The following is an 11342-nucleotide window of genomic DNA, read 5'->3' on the forward strand; positions in this document are numbered from 1 at the left end:
TTTGTAGACCAGGCTGGCCTCGAACTCAGAAATCCGCCTGCCTCTGCCTCCCAAGTGCTGGGATTAAAGGCGTGCGCCACCACGCCCGGCTCAAAGTGAAGCCTCTTTATTGGAAGGGGAAGTACTGATCACAGAAACTTTCACATTAAACCTACATAACAGTGTTATTTCTCGTAGTCAAAAAGTGTCAACAACTTGAATACCCACCAACTGGTGAGTGAATAACAAAATGTGGTATCTCTACCCAGTGAAATATTATTCATCTAAATAGAGGGATAAGCTACTGGTATATGAGTCTTTATAGATTATTGATGCAAGCTTTATGCTAGTGAGAGTCAGTCACTTAATGATTTATTTATTTATTTTATATATGTGAGTATTCTGTCACTGTCTTCAGACACACCAGAAGAGGGCATCAGATCCCATTACAGATGGTTGTGAGCCACCATGTGGTTGCTGGGATTTGAACTCAGGACCTCTGAGAGAGCGAGCAGTCAGTGCTCTTACTCGCTAAGCCATCTCTCCAGCCCCGAGTCAGTCACTTAAAAAAACTTGATTGTATAGTTCCATTCAAGTGCGACATATGGAATAGGTAAGCCCATAGTAATTGAAAGTAGACTCTTGTTTACCAGGAAGAGGAGAAGGGTGGAAGTGGAGAGGAACTATTCATAGTTTTAGGGTATGTTCTGGAATGAGATAGTTGTGTTGGTTGCATAACTTTGGAAATATGCATTACTGGATTATATACTCCTTAATAGTTAAAAGATTTTTTTTTTTGAGATATGGTCTCAGTCCAGGCCAGCCTTGAACTCACTATGTAGTGGAGGATGACCTTGAACTCCTCTTAATCCTAATGCCTCTGCTTCTCAAGTGCTGGGATTACAGGTCTGCACCATCACATCTTCTTATGTGATGCTGGAGATGAACTCAGGGCTTTGAGCGCTGGGCCAGTGTTTTCCCTCACTGAGCGATATTCCCCAGCCCAGTGTTTGCATTTAATAAATGCTTTATGAGTTGGATGATGGGTGACTGCATTTGACATGCTCAGACTTATATTTAGCAATGAGCACTTGGCCTGACATTTAAATAAAAGATTAGGGATTGGGTGGATAGATAGAAAGATACAGAAAGGCCAGTGAAAGCTTTTCATAACAGTCTAGAGAAACAGACAGTTAGAATCTACCAGACATCCATGAGTCTGGACATCAGAGATGAGAGACAGACAGACAGATAGACAGACAGACAGACAGACACGTGCACACACCGAGACTGAGAGAGATGGGAGAGAGAGAGAGAGAGAGAGAGAGAGAGAGAGAGAGAGAGAGAGAGAGATGAGAGAGAGAAAGAGAGAGAGAAGAAGAGAGGAAGGAGGAGGGAGAGAGCTCATTGTCAAAGATGCTCTGTTTTCTAAAGGCCGACTTCAAGTGCAGCGGCTTCTACTTGATTCATGTATTAATTAGTAAGTAGTTCTTGTAATTTTCAAAGCTGATGGAACACTTGATTTAAAGTTAAGTTTTAATCAGTATGACACACCATGACACACTTGCCTTTCTAGTACTGAAGAGGAAAATGTGATATTTGAAGCTATAACTTGTGTGACCTTTTAGAGAACTTGAGAGGGCTGACCATTTCCCAGCGATACTGCTGCTTGCAATCCACTTGGATTCATCCAGCATCACGCTTAATTCTTTGATGATCTCATTGCATGTAGGCCTAAGAAGACGCTGATCTCACGTTCAGGCCAGTGGCTTTGTGAAGAAAAGCCAAGCAAAGTGGATTCATTCTATAAAGACAGTCTCCTCCATGATGACGTACGCAGAGGAGTCAGCGACTTCTGCCACTGGGCTGAGAACCTTGTAAGTTAGCAGTGACACCTAAAGTTACCCTCAAGAGTCAAGCTCAGAGGCTGGAGAGATGGCTTAGTGGTTAAGAGCACTGACTGCTCTTCCAGAGGTCCTGAGTTCAGTTCCCAACAACCACATGGTGGCTTGCAAACCATCTACAATGGGATCAGATGCCGCCTTCTGGTGTGTCTGAAGACAGAGACTGTGTTCACAACATGAAATAAATAAAAATATCTTTAATAAATGAAGAGTCGAGCTCACTGTGTGAAGCCCTCAGCTCAGTCTAGTGTGGAAGAAACACATCAAGCTCAAAGTCACTTCTATTAAACATCATGAGAGGCAAATTCTCAAACCACCAGTCACAGTAGAACCAGTCTGCACAGTCACTGACAGCAGAAAGTTTTGGGCACAGGAAATTTCTGCAAGGTGTGTAAGCTCAGAGCTGTTTGGAAGATTCACGTTTCTATCTTGCACCATGTCTGTGACTCCAAAGCTTCCATTCCCACTGTAGTAACAGGAACCTCCTCGCTGTCCTTCACTCCTGTAGGACTCCACACTTCCAGACACACTTGACTGTGAGTGCTTGTGTGAGCCACCCTCGACACGGGTGCTTTTCTAAAGGGCAGACACATCTGCCTTGGTTATAAGGTCCTTCCCTGCCTTTACTCCACGAACCCCAGAACTCAGCCAGTCTCCATGTCTCTGCAGAGGTTTTGATTTTCTAATGGTTTTCTTGGCTTTGAGACCTTCCAGTATTATATCCCTCTCAGGTTTTAATGCATTAGTAATTTTAGTCAAACAGTTTATACATATACTCATTACATTTATTTATTTGTATGTGTGTGTGTGTGCGCACACGCACATGTTGCAGGGACAGAGGACAACGTGCGAGTGTTGGTTCTCTCCTATCATGTGGGTCCTGAGGACTGGACTCAGCTTATCTAGCTTGCTGGCGAGCAGCCTCACCAGCTGAGCCATCTTGCCAGCCCTGGTCAATGCATTCATCTGGTACTATTTCCTTAGCAAGTGACTGCCTTCCAAACCTAAATATATCTCAGGGGGTTTGAAGGAGAAGGGAGACTTACGTGGAAGCTCTAGATGGAAGTCAGATAGAGCTGTTGGCCAGCTTCTGGTGCTCTCCTTAGGTCCTGCAGACCTCTCTGTCCAGCTTCACTCTGAAGTTTTCCTCAAGAGATGGGTGCCAAAGTCACCACAAAAGCTGACTAAGCTTGTGTTGAACCCAAGCAGCCTGGTGGGTTGTTATTACTGTGTGTATGTGGTATGTATGTGTGAATGTGTGCATGCCACAGTGGAGGTTCGAAGACAACCCCTTGGAGTCTCTTCTCTCCTCCAGCCATTTTGAGGATTTAGAGAAACACTAGTCCCATGTCCTCCCTAACAAGATGACATATTCTGTCCTTCCCCTGTGCCCTAGAGACTTTTTCTTCTTCTTCTTTTTTTTTTTTTTTCAGCCAGCAGGCAATTATGACAGTTATGGCCATAAGCCAGGGGAAACTCATCAAATTTACACATAAGTTTGCATCTGTGAAGGAAGAAGATGGGTCACAGAACAAGCTATTGCAGGTGATAAAACAAATACCTTTAATCCTCTTTAAGGAGCAATCCATAGATGGAAAAATACCACTTTCTACTAGAGAGGAAGCAGGTGACATCAGGTCTTATAAAGGATTTTGATGAGGCTTTTAAGAATGAAGTAAGAGGCTGGAGAGATGGCTCATCAGTTAAGAGCACTGACTGCTCTTCCAAAGATCCTAAGTTCAATTCCCAGCAACCACATGGTGGCTCACAACCATCTTTGATGGGATCTGATGCCATCTTCTGGTGTGTCTGAAGACAGCTACAGTGTACTTATTTAAAGTAAATCTTAAAAAAAAAAAAAAAAAAAGAATGAAGCAAACCAAGGCTAGGTGGCTCAGAGAGTAAGGAGTAAGAATGCTTGCTACCAACCCTGACAGCCTGAGTTTGATCCCTGAAACCCATGTGCTAGAAGAACAGGAGTGACTTCTTCCTCTTCCTGCAAGTTGCCCTCCACACACATGCCATGGCATGCAGTATGCCTCAGCACACACACAAACATAGAAAATTAAACCTGACCAACCCAGAGACTGCGGCTCAGCTTGCTGTGTTCCCAGTCTCTATAATCAGAGTCCTATAGGTCCTCAAATTCTCCTGTTTTGCAGCAGTCTGTGGCGTGCGTCTCCAGCACTAACTTGCACTTTTTCTTCTGCACTATGGAGTCTTGCACTTCACTGCTTGTGCTTGCTCTATTTCCTCTCATTATCTCTCCCAAGCCTGCTCCTGCTGCTGCTCCTCCATCTGTGTAAGGCTCTGACCCTGGATCACGACTCCTCTCCTTAAATGCTGCTTCATCTCCAACTCCCACTCACCCCACCCTCTCTGTTTCCCAGTGTTTATCTCCCAACGTGGGATTCTTCTGACACAAGTTTGTCTTTCAGGGTTAGGACGAAAGTCATCTCCCTGAGCCACTCAGTGCATGTTTCTACTCCTACCAACTGTGTTCAGGGAGCAAGAAAGGACAGTGTTGTTCTGAGTACAAAAAGATTGAAATGGCCTCTTTAACTGGGCCATGGAGAGGGCCTGGACAGATGGTTCAGTGGCTGAGAGGACCCTGTTCATTTCCCAGCATCCACTGCAACTCACAACTGCCCACAGCTCCTGCTAGAGGGCGTATGACTAGCTCTTCTGGCCTCTGGAGGCACCTGCATGCCCACGTGACACAGATTTTCAACAACATACCCAGACACTTTTTCTTTTTTAAAGATACACTTGAAAAGCACTCTACGAATATCTCGGCTACAAAGTGTCAGAAAAATTTGTGTTTGATCGGACAGTATTTCCTCAGGGACTCATGGCTTCTTGCAGGCCCTGAAGCAGTCTCCTTAGACTGCAAAAGCCTTCCAGCGCCCAGGTACTTCTATCTCCAGAATGTTCCCTGAGCATCAGCTACATTCCCTCCAAACTACCTGTCCCTCCGGAGTGGCCAACACTTCCTGCGCTGAATGGAGGAAGCAGGGCACTCCTAGCTATCTGTCCTTCACTCATACATTGTAGCTTTCTTTCAGGGAAGCTCGGCCATTGAGGAAGAGTTCGTCCTGCAGCAGTTTGACATCGGCTATCAGACTAGACGCAGCTGTGATACGCTTCTCAGGCTGAGGCTAAACCAGGTACAATGAGCTGAGAAAGGGAACTAGCTGAGTAAGTCACGGGAGGAAGAGAGGAGTGGTACCATAAACCAGACCATGAGAGGCGACTCCAGAAAACAAAGGCAACCACAGGAGAACTATCCAAAAATCCAAGGAAACCGAGTTATCTTAAAGCTTTAAACGTTCTTGAATTCTGGTTCTCTGGGACTCTGGCTTTTCAAAGTAGACCTCCCAGAATGTTATTACATTTAATAAATAGTTGATAAGAGAATGAATATTTAATATCTATAATAACGATTTGTATCAAAGAGGAGATATCATTTGGAATTGTTAGTGACTATCCATTTTTAGAGACAGACTTTTTGATGTTTTTCCTAAATTGAAACTGTAACATCTAGTTATATTAATGAGTGCTTATTACTTAAAAACAAGACTAAGAGTAATCCAGTAATGACTCTGAACACTGTTAATCTCATGCCCAAAGAATTCTTGAATTTTTATTTGAATAAAATTGACCACACATCTTTTTGTTGCTGTTGTTAAGAATTTTTAAAAATTATTTTTAGTGGGCTGGAGAGATGGCTCAGTGGTTAAGAACACTGACTGCTCTTTTGAAGGTCCTGAGTTCAATTCCCAGCAACCACACGGTGGCTTACAACCATCTGTAATGAAATCCAATTCCCTCTTCTGGTGTGTCTGAAGACAGCTACAGTGTACTCATGTAAATAAAATAAATCTTAAAAAAATTATTTTTACTTATGTGTGTATATGTATGTCTGTATATGGATATGTGCACTTGCGTGCAGGTGCCTAGTGGAAGCCAAAGGCATAGGATCCTCTAAAGCTGTTATTATAGGTAGTTGAGTCCATGTCACCCTTCTGCAGGACAAACTCTTCATCAATAGACCACCTTCCCTGCGAGAACACTGTGGACGCTGGAGCGAACCTCGGTCCTCTGGAAGAGCAGTAAGTGCTTCTACCCCACAACGTCCTTCCTGGTCACACTCTTGCCTAACATAAACACATGTTGCTGCCAACACGGGAGCATGGCAGAAGAAGGAAGAATTGCATCAGCGTTTTGAAGGGAGGTAGCATGTATACGATCTTTTAACTTTCTGTTCAGTTGCCAGTGCAACAAAATAAGCACACGTGCCTCACGGTGTGAGTCAACAACAGACTTAAGTGCGAGTCAACAACAGACTTAAGTGCCTGTGTTGAGTGGGGAGTGTCTTCCCTCAAGGTAAAAAAACAGAACATTATCTCTAATTAGCTCTGAACTACCTGTGGCTTTTCTTTACACGCATAGCTTACCACATAGCTTTATTTCTCTGCAGAGAAAACCAAAATAAATGTATGTACCTTCTCTCAGGCGGGGAGATGGCTCTGCCAGTAAAGCTCTTGGTAAAGCATGAACACTGTGAACTGTGTTTAAATCATTAGAATGCATTTAAAGCAGACACAGTCGCACAGTGTCTGAGATCTCAGCTTTCCTATGGTGAGATGGAAGAGTGAGAGGATGCAGGGTGAGGGGAATCCTCGGGAGTTCACAGTCTGGCATCTCTGCAGCGAACAACAGAGAGACCCTTCCTCAAACAATAGAAAGTAAAAAACAGTCACTCAAAGGTGTCCTCTGACATGCACATGTGTGTAGATGCATACACCCCCCATATATATCCCTCTCTTTTTAGACCTATGTAGGGGTTCACTGAATATCTTCAGCCTATGAACATATACTTTTCGCAGTTGTGGTGATTTTTCGTTTTTTGTTTTTGCTTTCTAAAGTTATTAGTATATATTACTTGCACAGAGTAACGGGTTGCATTGTGACAGTTTCATGCACATGTACAGTGTACGTCTTTCATAAACTCTGGGGAAAACAATCTGAGCACTAGTTGCTCACGTTGGTTTTTGGCCTCAACCCTCTCCCTGCTTTCCAATTGCTCCCTGGGAGCCTTGACCCTGGTCCCAGCTCCCTGCTTCCGTTCTGTTTCCTCCTTGGTTTATGGTTGATAGGTCCTGAAAGGCTGGGATCTCTTCTCCTGAAATGTTTGTGGTTTTGTCTCATAGTTACAGCCTTCATTTCTAGATGTTAGATGTATGCATCTGCCTTCCGTGGCTCTACTTCATCTTTGGAAGCTGTATATGAGATACTGTTCAGAAACTGCTTTGGTGTCTTTGCATCACAACCCCTGAATCTGCTCTGTGTCAGTCCCTGTCCTCGAGGTATGCTATGTTTTCCTGCATGGCTTCATGTCTGGTGGGTCTGTGAGTGGGTGCCAGGCATTGTGGATTTCACCTGAATGGGTGTTTTGGGTACTTTAACATTTTTGTAAATATTTTTGAAATTTGTTCTGGGCTAGAATCAAGTTATTCGGAAAAGCCTGGTCTTTGGGGGGGGGGGTGTCTTGCTTTTAAGATTTCTTGAGAGAGAATAAAGTAATATTCGGTCTTGGGTTAATTATTTCATAGTACTGAACAAGACCTTAAGTGTGCTCTTCCCAGGGTCCTGTGAACCTTTAAGTCTTCCAGGAGGAAGAGGCTACTGATCCCAGCCCTGTGCGACTATCGGGAACTTTTCCCTCTGGGATATTTAGCTGGTTCTTTGCTTGGTTGTGGCTGGTTTCCCAAACATGTGCCCCGCTCCCTCACCACTGTGGTACACAGAGCCCTCTCTCTGTTCTGGGGCTCTGTCCTGTGAACTTCCGCTGCCTGGCTTTCCCTGGATTCTTGATCCTCCTGTTTCCTCAATCTGAGAGTCCCTTGGGCTGCTTCTGGGCTCCTCCCCCACCCTGTGCCCTAGAGACTTTTTTTTTTTTTTTTTTTTTTTGAGACAGGGTTTAATTATGACACTTATTTTGTTTGTCCCTTTTCTCCNTCCCTTGGGCTGCTTCTGGGCTCCTCCCCCACCCCCCCCCCTATTTATTTTTTTTTTTTTTTTTTTTTTTTTTTTTTGCAGTTGGCAGGCAATTATGACACTTATTTTGTTTGTCCCTTTTCTCCCAGGGATTACTGTCCTGGTTACTGAGGCCCAGCGTCTTGCAGACTATTGTTTTTCTCCGGGTTCCAAATGTGGAAGGCGGGAGGGAAAGTCGGTCGGCATTCGGGCCCTGTCTTTAGCTTCCTACCCACATAGAATTCTCAGCACCGCTACATTCTGTCCTCTGATGTTCTTTAAAGCATTTTTTCCTCCTCCCACCATAGTTCTGCTCATGCATTCAGTCTGTTTGAAGTCCCCCCTTTCCCTGGGTGGATCTCTATCTCCTTTTAGATGAGGGTATGTGTCCATTTTTGCTGTGGAGGTTTTTCTTCTAGGTTGCTTGGTGGAGATTATTGTATCTTTACTTCCCATCCTTCATAGCGCCATGTGCCCTTATCTCTCCATTTTCACTCTGCGTGCCAATTCATCCGTCGGCTTATTTATTCATTCAACAAACATTTCTGAGCATCGATGTGTTCAAAGGTATTGCTAGCAAATGACATGAAACTGGAAAACTGCCGTCTTTACCAGGGTGTTCTCTGACAAGACTGCATTGCCCATGGACTGGTACAGGGTACGGAGATGAACCACTCTAGAGTCAGTTTTAGGAAGCAGTATATACTATTGCACGTGAGGGCCACTTGTATGGTGGAAGCCTATCGACTGTCACTGGTTAGCACATTATCCCGGATTGGATAGTGAACGCTCATATCGCCAGGGTCTCTATGCAGAAGAGGTACATTGAAGGAGAAGTGGAGAATGCAGACTCCTCTGCGGGCCAGCGATTGGCTACACGTGCTACTTCAGAATTCGACGTTCTGACTTCTGAGGCATGGTGTGCTACACTTATTTAGGTCATGCCTGCATTTTTCTCCTATGGAAGGCTACTCCCTACGTTCAGAACTTACAGTCTAGGGAAGTAATCAGGGAAAAAGATTAACTGCCACAGAATGATACCTTGTGTGTACACATGTAAGAAGACATGGTCGATCCAACAGATGCAGGGGGGTGAGCAGTTTTGATAAAAGCTTCAGAGAAGAGATCTTGCTTGTGCCATGTCCAGTCATGGAAGGTCACCAGTACATTACCAACTCCTGCTCCTCCCTTGGGTTCCAGTCTTTTACCCCCTTGTATCTCTGCTTCCCTTTCAGCTCAGTGTTTCTTAGCTGAGGGAGATTGTGCACCATCCCTCTCTTCCCAGGGATATTTAGCAATGTTTGCAGACGGCGACTTGGGTTGTCCTACCTCAGCAGGTACCACTAGCATCTTATAGATGAGACCAGGAACACTGACGAACGTTCTTCTGTGAGGAGGTCAGTCACCTCTCCTCAGCTGACCCAAATGTCAACAGTGGCAGGGTTAAGAAACAGCAATGTAATTCAGCAAACATTTATAGAACACTTGCTATAGTCTAAGTGTCCTAGATACTAGGGAGGCACAGTGGAGAACAGCCTCCCAAGCTTGCATTCCATCCAGAGGGCGCAAAGAGATGCAGCACACAAGACCAGCACTGCTAAGAAACATGAGGCAAAGAAGGGAATGTGTGTTGTGAGAGGGTTGCAGACTATAGATTGGGTGGTTGGGAGGATGCCACCAGAAACAGCACAAACTAGGTATGGGAAGGAAGCCTGTGAGGCATGGACACAAGTGAGAAACATTCTGGAATTAAACGGCCTGTCCCAAACATCAGATATGGAAGCTGGTGGGGCCATGCCTCCTGGGCTGGACTCAGCACATGCTTCCAAGTAGCTTGGCCTTCAGTCCCACTCTCCAGTGCGTAGTTTAAATGTAGACAAGAGGAGTGGAGGGGTGGCTCAGATGTCAAGAAAGCTCGCTGTTCTTCCAGAGGACCTGAGTTTGGTTCCTGACCTAGCCAGCTCAGTCAGTCAACAGGCTCTCCAGCACAGGAATGAGGATTAAAAAGAAAAAAGACACGTAGACAACCTTGTAGTATGACCCCAGCCAGTTCTGAGGCTGAGGTGGGTTTTTTTCCCAATCCATTTTTATACCATTTTAATTACATGCAAGTAATAAGGTTAAGCACTACAATAAACACAAATAGTTAAGGAACAAGCAAGGCAATAAACAAAGTCCTGTGATCACTCCTGGATGACATATCTGAGCCTACTTCCCTGTCCTAGCCCAAAGTCATATTCTTCCCTGAAGCCTACTTCTTTGTTCTAGCCCAAAATCAGATTCCTGCCTGAGCTTACTTCCCTGTCCTGGCCCAAAGTCAAATTCCTGCCCAAAGCCCACTTCCTTGTCCTGGTCCAATGTCAGATTCCTGCCAAGCAGCCCCAAAAAGCTCTCCACAGGTTCCTAGCACCTATGTCAGGTAGTTCACAAGTGCATGTAATTCTATTTCCAGGGAAATTGATGTCCTTTTCTGACCTCCTCCGTACCAGTACTCCTGTGCACAAACCTACACACACACACAATTATATATATATATACATACATATATACATATATATATATGTATATATATATGCCTAGTGAAAGGCTAAATGGTTAAAAGCACTTGTAGCTCTTATACAGGACCACATGGTGGATGACTCACAACTGTCTGTAACTTTAGCTCCAGGGATCTAACACCGACTTCTGGCCTTCATAGGCATGAGGTACACATGTGATTCCTACATGCATTCAGGGAAAACACTCATTTATGGAAAAGAAAAAAAAATCTCTTAAAAAAAAAAAAGTGTGCTGAGTGGTGGCACCAAACACCTTTAATCCCAGCACTTGGGAGGCAGAGGCAGGCAGAGTTTGAGGCCAGCCTGGTTTACAGAGAGAGTTCCAGGACAGCCAGGGCTACACAGAGAAATCCTATCTCCCAAAACCCTAAATAAATAAATACATAGAATAGAATAGATTAGAATAGAATAGAATAGAATAGAATAGAATAGAATAGAATAGAATAAAAAAAAATGTGTGAAGGTGTGTGTGACCGAGACAGAATTGTGACTTCATGTCTCCATGTTCCACCCACAAGTTAAGTTTGTGATAAGATGACATGCAGCCCTGTATCCGCAACTTCTGGTGGCTGTGAATCAGCTTGAAGTTCTCCTTAGCGCACAACTATGGAAGTAGCAGAAAAGACAGCAAGACCTGCTCTTCCTTCATGTTTTCTCTCTCCATTAAAGGGGCAGGTTAGGAACTAGGAAACAGTTTGATCAAAGACAGTTCAGTGCTCCTGAGGCTGGGCATAGTGCTCCTGAGGCTGGGCATAGTGCTCCTGAGGCTGGGCATAGTGCTCCTGAGGCTGGGCATAGTGCTCCTGAGGCTGGGCATAGTGCCCCCGAGCCTGGGCATAGTGCCCCTGAGCCTGGGCATAGT

General features: G+C 44.6%; 1 protein-coding gene across 1 annotated transcript in view; it reads left to right on the forward strand.

The window, feature by feature from the left end:
- Positions 1 to 11342, forward strand: part of Fam47e (family with sequence similarity 47 member E) — a 19590-nt gene that overhangs the window by 1931 nt on the left and 6317 nt on the right. The window contains 3 exon segments of the mRNA XM_021163728.1: positions 1712 to 1856; positions 4949 to 5050; positions 5915 to 5995. Coding sequence (XP_021019387.1) covers positions 1712 to 1856; positions 4949 to 5050; positions 5915 to 5995 — 328 coding nt within the window.

Source organism: Mus caroli, chromosome 5 (genome assembly GCF_900094665.2).
Source record: "Mus caroli chromosome 5, CAROLI_EIJ_v1.1, whole genome shotgun sequence".
In the NCBI taxonomy this organism is placed as follows: Eukaryota; Metazoa; Chordata; class Mammalia; order Rodentia; family Muridae; genus Mus; species Mus caroli.